General features: G+C 45.5%; 2 protein-coding genes and 2 long non-coding RNA genes across 12 annotated transcripts in view; 2 read left to right on the top strand and 2 right to left on the bottom strand.

The window, feature by feature from the left end:
* Positions 1-141: 141 nt before the first annotated feature.
* ced-6 (PTB domain-containing adapter protein ced-6) lies at positions 142-6,699 on the bottom strand. 3 transcript variants are annotated; one of them, XM_015184954.2, is made up of 7 exons: positions 6,285-6,699; positions 2,334-2,651; positions 1,826-2,265; positions 1,515-1,759; positions 1,004-1,456; positions 809-939; positions 142-726 (listed from the first exon to the last, which is right to left on the bottom strand). In XM_015184954.2, exons 2-7 carry the CDS (start codon positions 2,616-2,618, stop codon positions 667-669), a joined length of 1,614 nt encoding a protein of 537 aa, XP_015040440.2. In that variant the 5' UTR covers positions 2,619-2,651; positions 6,285-6,699; the 3' UTR covers positions 142-666. The 3 variants fall into 3 exon arrangements, with proteins under 3 accessions (XP_015040440.2, XP_001361549.3, XP_015040439.2); XM_001361512.4 differs by lacking the exon at positions 6,285-6,699 and adding an exon at positions 5,584-5,731; XM_015184953.2 differs by lacking the exon at positions 6,285-6,699 and adding an exon at positions 5,584-5,730 and having other exon boundaries at positions 142-723.
* LOC26533738 (uncharacterized) lies at positions 2,651-3,525 on the top strand. 2 transcript variants are annotated; one of them, XR_001452340.2, is made up of 2 exons: positions 2,651-3,122; positions 3,182-3,525. It is a non-coding gene; the product is annotated as an uncharacterized lncRNA (long non-coding RNA). The 2 variants fall into 2 exon arrangements; XR_004468812.1 differs by having other exon boundaries at positions 2,651-3,126.
* Positions 6,700-8,836: 2,137 nt separating the features above from the next.
* On the bottom strand, positions 8,837-10,769 carry LOC117183675 (uncharacterized). The gene is made up of 3 exons (XR_004468811.1): positions 10,677-10,769; positions 9,320-10,285; positions 8,837-9,229 (listed from the first exon to the last, which is right to left on the bottom strand). It is a non-coding gene; the product is annotated as an uncharacterized lncRNA (long non-coding RNA).
* Positions 10,437-13,797, top strand: part of Camta (Calmodulin-binding transcription activator) — a 35,830-nt gene continuing 32,469 nt past the window's right edge. For 5 of the 6 annotated variants that reach the window (XM_015184952.2, XM_015184948.2, XM_004444334.3 and 2 more), the window contains exons 1-2: positions 10,438-10,908; positions 13,148-13,767. In XM_015184952.2, the coding sequence (XP_015040438.2) occupies positions 10,848-10,908; positions 13,148-13,767 (681 nt within the window). In that variant the 5' untranslated portion in view covers positions 10,438-10,847. Of the gene's footprint in view, positions 10,909-13,147; positions 13,768-13,797 lie in introns of all 6 variants that reach the window. The other variant, XM_033378392.1, reaches the window with a different exon arrangement.

Here is a 13,797-nt window from a genome sequence, read left to right as displayed (position 1 = left end):
TTTACATACACAATAATAATAATAATAATAATTTTCTATATTGCATCGATAACATTAAATATTGTTCATTTTGCTGGTGGTGCTATACAATAATCGGTTCTCATTCGTTTTGGGCTTCTCTTTACAATTATTTTATACAAGTTCTCACATTTAGTTTTAGTTTTGTTTAGCATTGCTTTTTTTTGTTTTTTCTCACATTATCACTTGTTAACATTGTTCGCTCGACATTCGTTTAGACTATTTTCAGACAACAGCAACAAATTGGATGATGTTTAAACAAAGAGTGCATTACATTATGGATTGCTGTTGTTCTTTGATTTCCTTTGATCTCGATCCGATCTCAGATAATAATCATATGTATTTATAATTATAATAATAATAGTGGGGGAATCATCATAATAATATGCAATATAAAATCGACAAAAAATCAATGATAATAAATACAATACAATACAATACAATAGAATAGAATATATATATAAACAATAATACACATTCATTCAATAATTCGAATTGCAATTGGAATGCGTGCGATTTGGAGAAACGTCGGGGGAAAACGTTCAAACGGATAAAGGATAACGTTTAACGGATAGATATCCATACAGTGGGATGAATCTGAAAATTGCTTTCCCAGCTGAAATGGCCTTGATAGCACTTCCTTGATATCTACTTTCGCAGCGGATCCAAGCTCTCCAGCGTAAAGTCATCGATGTTCAGCTGATTCTGCTGTAAAATGGAAGGAGTAAAACATTTCCATATGAATTTCGTGTATTGTGATAGGTTGTGGTATATCAGGTATATCACTCACCTTAAAGATGGTCGGACCATTGCTCATCTCGAAAGGATCCGAGCCGAATAGATCTGTGTTGCCATTCAGCCCATTGCTCGTTGTCACCGACGTGCTGCGTCTGGGTGCAGCAATCTTTGGCGGCGGCGCCACTGCAATGACAAAATAACCAACCATTATCAATGACACTTTAGCTTATGGAATATTTCAACCTACATAGAGGCGGCGTTATGTTCAGCTCGCTGGAGAAGCCACTGCTGTTTATGCTGATGCTGTTGCTGCTGTTGATCAATAAGCTGCTATTGGTAATGTTGTTGTTGGTGCTGTTGCTGTTGGTGTTGTTGTTCTGCAACTTGTGATCGTTGTTGTTGAAGAAGAGCTGCTGGCCAAAGCTCTTGGGTGGCTCGAAGCCGAACAGATCATTGCTGATGGCATTGCGGCCATTGCTGCCATTGTCCTGGGTGGCCTCTTCGGCACGTGGATCGAAATCGCTGTCCGAATCGGAGTTCAGCAGCAGCTCATCCATCTTCTGGCTGTTGCTCTTGCCGCTGATGCTGATCTGGCTCGACAGAGTGTTCCGCGGCGGCACAATGGGCAAGAAGGAGCTAGGCGACGCTGAGTGGACCGAGGCCGTCGTGGAAATGGTGTCAATCAGCAGCTTATCCTCGTCTGCAATACAGTTGGGCAATCAATTGAAAGGATACCGCCGCATTTGATTTAATCTTACCCAGCTTGCCGTTGCTCAGGGCCTCGCCGCTGGCATCGATTCCATTCTGCAGCTCACTGGTGGGTGGCGCCTCCAGAATGTCCTTGATGCCCAGTTTAAAGAGCATGGCATCCAGCTCGGCCTTTGGCAATTTTGCGGACAATTCGCTCAGTCGCTCCTTGTACTGGGTAACTGTTTGCTGCAGATGATTGATCTGCTGTTGCGCCTTGCTCAGATTTGTCTTCTCGGTGCTGTCCATGTACTTTCTACAGTCAAAAACAAATCTCAGTTCAGTTGAAGCTAACTATTTCAAGCTAATTGCTCTCCCTCACCTGTAGGCCAAATCGAAGGCTTGGCCAATGGTCAGCGTTATGTCCGAAGCCAATTTGTTCGAAATAAAGACAAAGCACTCGTGGGTCTCCTCGGTTTTGGGGCTGCCGTTGCCGCTGCCATTGGTATGGCCATTCGTCGTTATCGTCGACTCGCCCTCCCGCGTCTTGACCGTCTTGGCAATGAAGCTAAAGAACTTCTTGACACCCTTCTCGTCCGCACAATACGAGATATTGTACAGCGGGAACTGATGCAGAATCTTGTGGGTGCGCGGCTCCTGGATGGCCACCCCCTTGATGCTGATTGTTATCTCGAGCTTCGTGAACTTCTCCTGGGTGCCCGTGGCCGCCTTCTTCATTTGCTGGGCAAACTGTAGCTTCCGTATGGCTTCCTTGACCACCTCGATGCCCTTGGGCTGGTCCACGCTCAGGTTACCAAAGAACTGCGCCAAATAGAGGGACAGAGAGACAATGGCTGGGTCGTCACACTTGCATCTCGGATCACACTCACCTTGACTAGATAGACCGCATGTCCGCTGATGAGCTGCTCGGGCGTATGCAGCCAGTTGCGCTTGCCGCTCTTTGACTCGCTCTTGGAGTCGCCACCGTTGCTGCTGCCGCCGCCGCTGTTGTTGTTGCCGCTGCTGATGTTACCCTCGTTGGCCGAGTCCTTGTCCTTGTCCTGCTGTAGCTGTTTGTTGTTATTTTGCTTATTCCAGAACTTCAGCTGCGCCATCTTGGCAGCCGTTTTGCTGCCCCCGGTGCTCCCACTGCTGTTTGCTGGCTGATAAGGCATCGTCGTCGTTGGCGTCTTCTTTGTCTTTCGAGGCTGCAATCGGAATCGGAATTTAAATGAGAAATGAGATTCAATTTGAACTTTGGCCAGCGGGGTTTTTCCCCATTCATCCCATCCAACCCATCAATCCCTCTCTGATTGCAAATACAAATGAATTCCAGCTGTCGCCAGAGCTGGATGCTGGCTGCTGTATTGCTATACTGCTAATTATTGTTATACAACCAACTGAATCTAAATGTATTCTTTTGGCTAATTGCAAATCGTGTTCGCGGTACACACAGAGACAGAGAGACAGAGAGAACCCTCTAGGGGGTACTGAGAGGCTGAGAAAGACACGACGGGGTGGGAGGTATCTGTGGTTCAGGTGCAGCCTCATGTAAGCCAATCCCCACACTGTCATCTACGTCAGCGGCAAACCTGTTGCTGGGAGGCACTACCAGGCAGCAGGCAGCAGCTATCAGCCATCATTGCACTTGGACCTGGATATAACCCATATATACATATGTAGGTACATAAGTACTTGTACAGTGTGTCTACAGTGCGTTTCAGCATATGCGTTTTAGTTTTAGTCTCAGAATGAGGTCACGGATCGCCACCATTCGATGGCTCCGGAGTGAGAACGCTTTGGGATATCTTTTGTTATTGAATATGGATGCTAATCGCAGTGAGTCATGAACTGGCTGGCAATCACGTGAAAGCGTATGGCTTCTACTAAAATGTTAATTTGAAATGTGTCGAATATAATTATTATGAAGCCCGAGGGGATTTATGCATTAATTTCCGAGAAGAAGAATAATAATAAAGGTCCATTTCAATTGAATCTTATTGTAGAATTATTTCCGGTTTATCGAGAGTACTCGTAAAATTGAATGATTGATTTTTGAATTAAAACGAGAATGGAATGGAATATCTATTTTTTTACTGTCGTAACTTTTCCCACAGCCATATGGGTTGTCGTACAGTGTCGAAACGCACTGTCCGCACGTACAGGTAAGTACATTTGGACGTCATTGTGTCTGACACCGCCAAGACAGACAATAAGACAAAAGTTTCTCAGGAAAAAAAGCAACCCAACCAAAATTAGAACAAAGTCGCCAAGCTGGCTTTTGGATCAAAGTCACACCTTGGGGACGGACGCGGGACCTTTTGTGGGTTCTCTCGTGCAATTCTCACATTTCGTGCCGTCTCATAATTAAGAAAAATCTTGCAAAATTTAATGAGGCTTTGGTTGTTTTTGTTTTTTTTCTGTGATTGTTTCATGCAAGCTCACATTCGGTTTTGTGTGTGTGTACACATGTATTTCTTAAGTTTGATTTATTTTGGAGTTGCCAGCGGCATTGAGGAGGGGCAGGCAGAGCAGAGTGTGGATAGTGGTGGTGGCATTAGGCAATCGCACAAAAGCGAAAGCTAAATTGGCCAAAAACGGACAGAGACGACTACGACTGAGACTGCGGCTCTACGATGACGACAGCGACAGCGACCGACCGATGGCGGGCTATAAAATACAAAAATTCGAAAATAGCACAGTGCCACTGTAAAAACAAAACGATTTGAATCGAATCGAGTACCGGGGGCACCCTGTGTGGAGGCAATTATGGGGAGAGGCACACCGCACACAAAAAATTAACTAAACAACTAAACAGCAGCAACATTTTCAAACGACGTACAAAAGATAATGTCGACAACTAAACCGCAAAAGCATACATACACACACATACATATGTACATATGTACTTATCTACACACACACAATCTACAAGTGTACAAATTTACATATACTATATTTAAGAGATGTCGCGGAAGTCGTTCTCGACGTCGCACTTGTAGATGCTTCTGATGCTGCTCCTCCCCGCCACCACATCAATCCTTCCCGTCCCGCATCATTTGGAATGCAGACAGCGTAGGCAAAACACAAAAATAAAAACACATCAATAAGTGAGTGCTGGAATTAGCTGAATTGCTGCTGCTGATAATGTAACAAGAGCTGCTTGACACTAATCCCCCACATTTATGGGGATACATTACAGAATGGGAAATGCTCGGTGCAACAATGAGCTCCAAATTGTCAAGACTGTCTAAATGCCTGACAAATCCAATTCCAAGTCAAATTTTAACTAATTTCCGCAATTCTAATTCCCTTTTATCCCATATTTCTAAGAAAGCTAGATTTAAGTTTCAAAAAGCTATGCAGTCATCACTGGATACCGCAGAGGGAGATTAGACGAACGGCAGAGAGTCGTTAAGTACATCCAATATGTAAATGGCGGTACGAGAATATGCCCGAACATGCTCTGAAGTGGGAGCAGTGGGGAGGCGGGAGCGGGGCGAACGGCGGCAGGTGGAGGCGGTTTGTACTCAGATCCAAGTGGACCTGCGCTGTGCACTGACTGTGAAATGATTGTGAACCATTTTCGTTTCTCTCCAGCGTTTCAATCGTTTGTCAGTCATATATTTTATGCCCAGCTCTCTGCTGACGTCGTGTTTCCCTGTGTTTATGGGTATTTTCTTTCCTCCCCTGCTGAGCAGACACTTTCTTTGGAGATGGGCAACACACACTGGTGGCACAAGCACGCTTCACTCTTCAACAGGTGTGTGCTTTTGGTGGACAGCGACTGTAGAGCATTGCACAAGGCCAGTCAGCCAGTCAGGCAGCCAGCCAGCAGAAACAACAAACAGAAGAGAGCGGCTTTTTTATGGCAAACTTTCATAATTAGCAGAAGGGGGAAGCGGGGTGGGCTCTGCGTGATGTTTGCTTTTGTGCGTGACTATTTGTTTGCGGCAATTACGGGAATGTGTTGCAAGATGGCCATGCAGAAAGCACACACAAGAGATTTCATTGAGCAGCACACTGACACACAAATGCTAATTTTTTAATGCCCATTGTATTTGGAGACTAAGTACATGAGCACTTTTGCTTTTCTTTTTACAGTTAACCGCAGCATCAGATCAGCCACAACACGCATACCGTAAATCCCGACAGTCGGCGAGGAGGAGAGAGGCGAGGAGCACAGTTACAAAAGTGTTTCACCGCTATTTCTAGAGCGCCACGGCGCCAATCACATACGTACACGACGGGAGACAGCTGCGGACTACACAACAAAAAAGCCCAGCTCCAACTTTTTCAAGTCGTTTCGTTTAATTCACTTGCACTCGCACACACACACACTCTCAAAAAGGGGGGAACGTGGTACAACTATATAAGGTAAGGTCATACCACGACATAAGCATCCAAACCAACGCTACTAAACGAGGCCGCCTTACCTTATAATGGTATACCATGGGGGAGAGCAAAAGAGAGCCAGTGAGATAAACAATTGTTCAGATGAGATTATGGAGAAATACTGTGAGAGAAACAGGGAGCAGATGAGTGATTGTTTTTTTTTTGTTGTAGTTTTAATGGTTTTAAGTACTTTTAAACAAATTTCAAGCCAAACAAAGACATCAGTATTGCAATCTGCAGTCTCTTGCTCTCCAGGTCTCTCTTCCACCCACTCACTGATCGGGCGCTCTCTCTTCTCTCTTTTTCTCTCATGACCTGCCTTTCGTTAATGACTCTGCAGAAAATGACGTGTAAGACAAACAAACGTTTAATTTTTTGCAGACACAAAATCCCAGGGAAATTTATCTTTTAAGCGCGGATTTAGTTGCTGGTAATCGCACACTTACTTTAGTTACTTGTTAAACAATTTTCGCTAGTTTCACTCGTTTAAAATCTGGAAATCTTGATTTCGTTATGGTTTGCCTTGTCCGTTGATTGAAGAAATTAGTGCAATTGATGCGATGATGGTGCTCTGCGGCGGCACAGATTTTTATAGTTACACGCGACGGACGCTCACGGCGGGGGCAAGGATGCTGCGGGATGCTGGAAAGGTGGCTGGCACGGCAGGCAATAAGGTGCGGCGACGCAGGCGGCTTGTCGTCTCGTTGTAATTCAAAAAAAATACAGTTTAGTTTTTGCGCGCGCTCTCTAGTCGCTGTCCCTCTCCTCTCATTTTTTTCTATTAGCGAACGAACTGCGCAAATTTACGATAACAGCAGCCGCAGCAGCAACAGCAACAACAACCACCTCTACTACAACAACCATGCGATGTGGAATATCCTCAGCACCTTCACGGTCCGATGGTTTGTTTTCGATCGCGCCGTCTGCCAAGAGACTGCGGGACTTGATTTGACCAAAATACTTACGGGGCTCTTTCGCTTTGCACCGACATGGCTTGCCAGGGCTGCACACCGCTGGCTCTCCTCGGGCACGGCAGACTTGCGTGCAGCTTACCACCCAGAGAACCCAGATCGAAGCACTAGTCGTTTTTACCATGAGAGCGGATCGTTTTACACCAGCCCTGGTAGGCAATGTAAAACTAGTTATTGAGCCAGAGGATCGGCTAGGTGTTTCATCAAATTCTCTACATCAAATGGAACTTGGATGATGGACATTGAAGCCTGCTGTTCCTTTTTAAATAAGGTATTCCCCATTCCATATTTTATTTTATTTAATATAATTACGAAGGAGGAAATTATATGTACTGCGTAAACTAGAGATAAAAGAGCCTCTGCAGATCAAATATACAAACATATGCACGCACTCACATACCCACCAGTTTCCAGCGTAGGAGATTAAGCGTAGTTTTCTCTTTTGTGGTCGGAGTTGCGGACTCACTCACACACACAGTAACAGCTTGGAGCGAACATATGTCCGCCTAGGTGTGTGTATGTGTGGTTATTTCTGCTTGTTTACCTGTTGCTGCTCCTCAATTGTTTTTACATTTAGCCAGAAAAATGTTTTCCTTCCACAATTGCGAGAACATATGGACCCAACTCCAGATCCTCTATTTAAATGGTTTCGACAAATTAAAATTACAACGACAGGTGGGCACAATTAGGAATGCACAAATAACACACACAAACAAACAGAAATGACAGTCTACATTAGTATTTATGTGCATATGTATGTATATATGTGTATGTAACTTTAGCTCGACGCAAAGACAAAGACCAGGCTCAAAGACAATATTGTCGTTGTTATTGCTGCTGCTGGCAGCCGCAAAAGAAGAAGAAGCAACACAAAAGCAAGAAAGTGAAGACAAGCTTTCTGAGCCGAAGCTTTATATACACTTTTGATTGATCTCTCCGATGGCTTTTATATAAAAAATAACCACACGATTCGAATGATTTGTTTAGATTATTTACCGGCTGTTGATGCTGTCCATAAGCATGGTAAACAACTGCCCAAAATTACAGCACTTCTTGCTAGAGTATAAAAATATTTATTTTCGTGATACGTAATTTCTGGTGCTGTTTGATCGGTTGGAATTGCAATGGAACTGGTTTCCTCAGTCAACCGTATAATGTACGACGAGAGGATTTTGATTATTTGTTAGCCATATAGTTAGCTATCGCTGTAGCTTTTGTTGCCGCTGCTCTTGCTATTGTTTTGTTGCATGCCGTGCATTTTTCCAGCACACATTTTTCCTTTTCTACGTTTTGCCACATTTTGACTGCTGTTGGGTTAAGGCTCCCCAAAAAACCGGCTTCGTATGCAAGAGTGTGCGTACTTGTGCCTGTGTGTGTGTGTGCCAACGGCATCCGACTGCAGTCGGCGGCGGAGTACGGAGTAATGTAATGGAGCTGAGAGCAATGGAGCAAGCACGGTGGAACGGGTGTCATTTCAGAATGGAAATGTAGCCAACAAAAATTATAAGATCTGGGCAATGTCGAAATTTTCTGCAGATTTCTAAAGCCAAGGCCCTCCATGTTCGTTCTAGGAAATGATCTCCACCTGCTTGTCTTCTCTCCCACTGTGCGCTCTCCTGGTCTTACATGGCCTGTGTCTTATCGCCTCCATCTACATACCTGCGATTTTTGCACTGATTCACACACTCTCTCATACTACTCTCTCTCTCTCTCTCTCTCTAACTCTATTACTCTCAAGCTGAACGCATTACAAAAAAAGCAACAACTACACACATACCTATTGGCCATTTACAGTTAGAGGCCGCTCACTGCGATGTGGCTGCTGCAGCTACTGATTTTATTGGTATTTTCTCTCTCGCTGCATTTTTATTACCAGTTGCCTTTCCGCCGGCCAAAAAAAACCTGCATTTTGTTTTCATTGAGCTATTTCCTAACTCTGTTGCCACAGTTCACAAGGTGACTCAGATCCTGATCATGTGGGGGCGGCCATCTCCATCCCGTACACCATACGCCCCCTGAAAAGAATGTGAGATTATTGGTATAATTAATATATGGATATTTCATATTGCAATTGCATTTTGATTGGCGTGTTTTTATTTTCATTATCTTCGCCCGCCGTCGCCAAGGGGGCGTTGACAGCGTCTCGGCCCTCTCCGTAGGGGGTGTTGGTCTGGAGGGGATTCGCGGGGATCCGCTTTGTTTTAAATCAAGTTTCGTCGCGCATGACTTTATCTCTGCTTCGTTTTCATCATCGTCTCTCTGTTTTCGTCTTTGGCGACGAGTTCAAAGGCCCAATTAACCAAATAAATGCATAAAACCAGAAAAAGTCATTGCGATCCGTCTTGGTGCGGGAGGTGTGGTGGGGCGGAGCTGATACCCGGTACTCGCTGTATACAAGGGTAGGCAGAACCCTTCGGAGTCTAAAAGAGAAGCAAGAAAGCTCTGGTATCCAGAATTTATAGATATGGGAGTGTGACTATGTTCTATTTCAAATAAATTCCTATTGTTACCAGAGTTTATCTCTCTAAATTTAAGAGGTATCCAACAGTCAAGTACTGATTTTTTACAGATCAGATTATTTTTGTGGCAAAATGTCATTAAATGGTATTGTAAATATTTGTGTGCAGCGATCAAATGGCAGCCGAAGCCAGTTACCAGCAATTCTTTCGGGTCTGGCTGGTAGAAACGTGCTGGTATTTTTCAATACCGCAGCAATCATTGGAATTGTGAGCTTGAGCCTGCCCTGCCTGCCTGGCCGGGCGGAGTGGCAGATACAGCCCCGTGTCATCAGCATAATTTACGTGCCGATGCTCGAGCGGAGGGACAGTCACGTTTTCGATTCACGCTTAATTCCAAATGCGGCTCTTATCATACGTAAGAAGACGAGTGAGGCGAGACGAGAGGCACCCTGTGCTGACAAACGAAACGATCTCTGGCGCGCTTTAGCATTGATGGAGCTTGCTTATCAGTACCCGCCACCCTGAACGCCCCTTACTCATACATTTGCATATGTACATGCACACACCACATTTCGAGTAATTCAATTATTTTGTATATTATTTTCAATGTGCAACAAAAGCGACAACAACGACAAATAGATAGCCAGCCTGGAACACTGGCACCGACTGGCACTGCCAATTACACTAGTCAACAGCCAGAAAAAAACCCTGACATCAGACCCACTTTTTCTGATAGACCACAATTGATTAATGAGTTATGATTTTTTTGTTTAATGTACGATTAATGTATTTTTATAACATTGTTTTTTTTTATGAAAATTCGCTTGGATGCCAGTATTTTGGTGTATTTCGTCGTGTTTGTTGACTAGTGTCATTCTGCTTCGTCGCCGCCCGCCCATTGAGAAAGCGGGATAGTGATACTTCCGCTTCGCCGTTCAGCAACGGAAAAGGGAAGGCTGCACAGGAAAATGTGGCGAAAGTTTTTGCTTTATTAGGAAAATGGATTTTATGGATTTTCTGTAATAAAAACAAAAACATTTAGCGAAGAGCTTTAAAAAGCAACTTAAACGGAAATAAAGTTACTATGCGAACAGAAAAAAATTTCAAATTAGCAAATTTAGGCGCCACAATGCTTGTAACTAGGTGGCAGCACACTCCCAACAGCTGTGGATTAATCGATTAATTTTAGTGCTGTGAAGTGGAAACTCTGGTGCATTTAACAGCACTAGTTTTGGAGTAACCAAATATTTTCGCTAGTTTTTTTTTTAATAATTTCGTGTGTGAAAAAGGAATATTATTGATTTTTTATTGCATTAAATGCATCTGCAGACAAGGACACATCACAACCCCCATAAAACGTGCACGCCCCCCGTAGCAAGACAAAAAGTCGTGGACAAGTTTTGTTTACCTTTTTTCGATATCTATCCCCAGAGTTCTGCTCCTACACCTGTGTTCGTGTGCACGCTTGCGAGTGTGTGTGTGTGTAAGGTGTTGTGTGTGCAAAAATGCATCCGAAAATCTAGTAGATGTCCCGCTGCGAGGTTATTGTTCGTTCTAAAATTGTGAAAAAGCCAGGCACATGGAAAATGTGTCCGATGCCAGCTGCAGCGCCTCTTCCCTGAAACTCCAACGGCAGCAAAGTAAGTGTCAATAGCCCTAGCCCCTCACCTCCTACAGACCCCCTTCCCCTGCCCCAGTGTGTGCCACAATCTGTGTTTTTTTTTGCCGACCTGATAACCGTTTAGTGCTTCGATTACGCTGTTAACGTATTGGTTTTCCAATTAGTTTTGTTTTACTTTGCTTTGCTTTGTAGGCTCAGCGGAGGGGAGGTTGGCGTGCCTTAACCCACTGATGGCTGGTGGGACGGTCCGAATTTCGCTTTTGTTTTCATTCGGACAGAATGTGTGTCATTACTAGCCAGTGTTTATTTATGATTCCCTCTCTCTCATAATTTAGATTAAAAGTTTGTACTTTATTGGAAAATTCCTTTAGTTCCATCAGCTGTTTGATGTTGCATGATCTGGCAACCTTTTGGTATGCGAAAATAGCGCCACGACATTCGCCCGTTAAATTTATGGCCTGCGATCAATTAAGATGATAATACTCATCGAAAGCAAGAACTAAATACAGAGTTTGGTGCTTAAGTGGATAGATTGGGAAAATAACCAGACACTGAATCACTGAGAGTGCTGAAATCTAGATCAAACCATTGATAATTTAAAATATAATAGTATTTTTGGCTTCCATTCACTGCTAGGCACCTCCTCATCAACGCCCGCCTATCGCCAGACGACACAGTGTCGTTTTCTTTTTCTTAACCCTCACTTTGCTGCTGGCCATCTCTGGACAAACATCTATTTGACATATTTATCGAACCCCTGCCCAAAACGTTGTCCGGCAGATCTAACGCTCTTTTGATTTATGCTTCTAATAAAAATTCAATAGACTTGCAATTTGTCGTGTTGCACAGCCACCACTCAAGGCACATTGGAACAGACCGCAGATTTGTCGGCGATTCTAAACAAAAGTTAGACCTCCCCACATTTCGGGGCCACCTTGCACCACTGTGCGCCAGTGCCCATCAAAAGCCGCGACGAACGCAAAAATATGCGAAACTTCAGCACAACGGAAAAGTGTTTTATGTGTTACGCGGACTCTCTGGGCCTATCCTATGCTCTCTGCTGTTCTGGTTGTTGGTGTGGTTCGCATTTGGCTGGTCTATGGGTGCCTGCCATACATTACAATGAAGTATGTGCGCCTGGATGAATGGGCCACTACTCCGGTGTCCGGGTCCGGGTCGGAGTCCGGGTCTGGGTCTGGCACTGCCACTGCCACTGACTCTGGCGACCTTTCCACACAGACGCAGAGACGGGGGATGGCTGGAGACAGACACTCGTCCACTTGGGTCGCATATGTCCGTGTCTGTGTGTATGTGTGGCAGGAGGGAGCAGGACGTCGGAGGGCAGCAGCAGGAACAGCAGCTGAAGGCGGCTAATTATGACCCGCACGTTTTTTCGAAAACAAACAGTCACACAGTGGGTTAGCTGGTGGGGGGGTGGTGTGCCGGACACGGGTATAAAGGCCGGACAAGTGTTTAGGCTACATTTTCAAATGTTTCCGGCGCGCACTTTACGTTTCGTGTCTGTTGTCGCCTTTCAGCCTTGAGCGGAGTCTATATTTGGCAACGCATGTAAGCCTCTGCCAGCCCTTGCCCCCCTCCCTACTCAGCGTCAGCCCCGCCATTACTTTCTCCCCCTGTGTGCTCTGTTTTGTTTGTTTGTTTGTTGCACTTTTATTGCGTTTTGGCTGGGGCCTGTGCTAAGTAGTCCTCTTACGTAGTCGGCAAGTCCTTCGTACCAGCCATAAACATGTCGTCTTTCGCTTGATTTAGCGCCAGTAGCCCCACCCCTCTAGCCAGCCCACCACTCATTGTTGGCCAAACAAAATGGTGTGTGTGTGTGTGTGTTCGTGTCTAAGCCACTGACCGCTCAACATTTGCTGGACTCCTCTACTGGCGGCCCTGGGAAAGTGCAACAATGGCCCAACTCTTGGCCACGACGCCGTCTGTCGTCCGTCGTCCGTCATATTTGTCGCCCGTCCCCACCCTCCGTGTGTGTGTGTGCTTGTGTCGATTTCTAATGCCATATTTCTCCAGCTTTCGATCCCCGAAACCGATCCCTTTGACTGGCCATCGAGATGCGAGTCATAAATCTTGTTTGCGGTTATGAAGTTCTCAGTTTCCATTGAATCTGCATACAATAGATGCTTGTTTGCCATTTCCGGGGGGCTTGGCAGCTTTTGGGGTCAGCGAGTGGACAGCGGACGGCGGAAAATGACATCCCAAATCGCATTTTAACCTTTTGTTTCTTCTGCTTTCAGCTCAAATCAAAGCCAAAAATGTCCTAATCAGATCCCAGAGCAGCGGCAAGCTTAGCAGAAATGAGGCTGAATCCACAACAACAGCAACAACAACAGCAACAGCGAAAACCACAAAAGCCACAACGAGGACTCTCAAGATCGGGGCCATGCAACAGAAGCAGCTACAGCCACCAAATGGAGTCAACGCTAGCAACATCATCCTGCTGCGGGGCACACGCAACGAGAACGGCCAGATCATTATCCAGAACAAGCAGGACATCCTCACCCTGCTCAACGAGCAGCAGCAGCACCAGGAGAAGGCAGCCCAGGCGGCCCAGGCGTCCACAGCCATCACACTCAATCAACTGCCAACGACCACCACAGTGGCTCGCAAGACGATTGTCCAGAGCTCGGGGAGCAGCACCACCAGCACCAGCTCCACCATATCCATCGTGGCCAGCAGCAGCAGCGGCAGCAGTAGCGGTGTTGGTGCCAAGGATGCCGCTAGCAACACGATCCTCCTGCAGACGCCCATCAATGCCAGCCAGCTGGAGAGCGTGCTGAAGGCCCAGGAGCGAACGAAACAGGCGAACGGCACGGCACAGACCAAGCTCATAGAGAGGCCCTTCCTGCTGAAGCACGTAAGTAGAGATCACTCTCCCACGAAATGA

Source organism: Drosophila pseudoobscura, chromosome 3 (assembly GCF_009870125.1).
Source record: "Drosophila pseudoobscura strain MV-25-SWS-2005 chromosome 3, UCI_Dpse_MV25, whole genome shotgun sequence".
NCBI classification, from domain to species: domain Eukaryota; kingdom Metazoa; phylum Arthropoda; class Insecta; order Diptera; family Drosophilidae; genus Drosophila; species Drosophila pseudoobscura.
This window is presented reverse-complemented; position numbering and strand designations above follow the sequence as displayed.

Excerpts from the sequence above, each read along its gene's own strand:
- ced-6 (XM_015184954.2), bottom strand. The coding sequence starts at position 2,618 with ATGCCTTATCAGCCAGCAAACAGCAGTGGGAGCACCGGGGGCAGCAAA. Across the intron at positions 1,760-1,825 it reads GCCTTCGATTTGGCCTACAG|AAAGTACATGGACAGCACCG; the intron begins GTGAGGGAGAGC and ends TTTTGACTGTAG. Across the intron at positions 940-1,003 it reads GAACATAACGCCGCCTCTAT|TGGCGCCGCCGCCAAAGATT; the intron begins GTAGGTTGAAAT and ends TTGTCATTGCAG.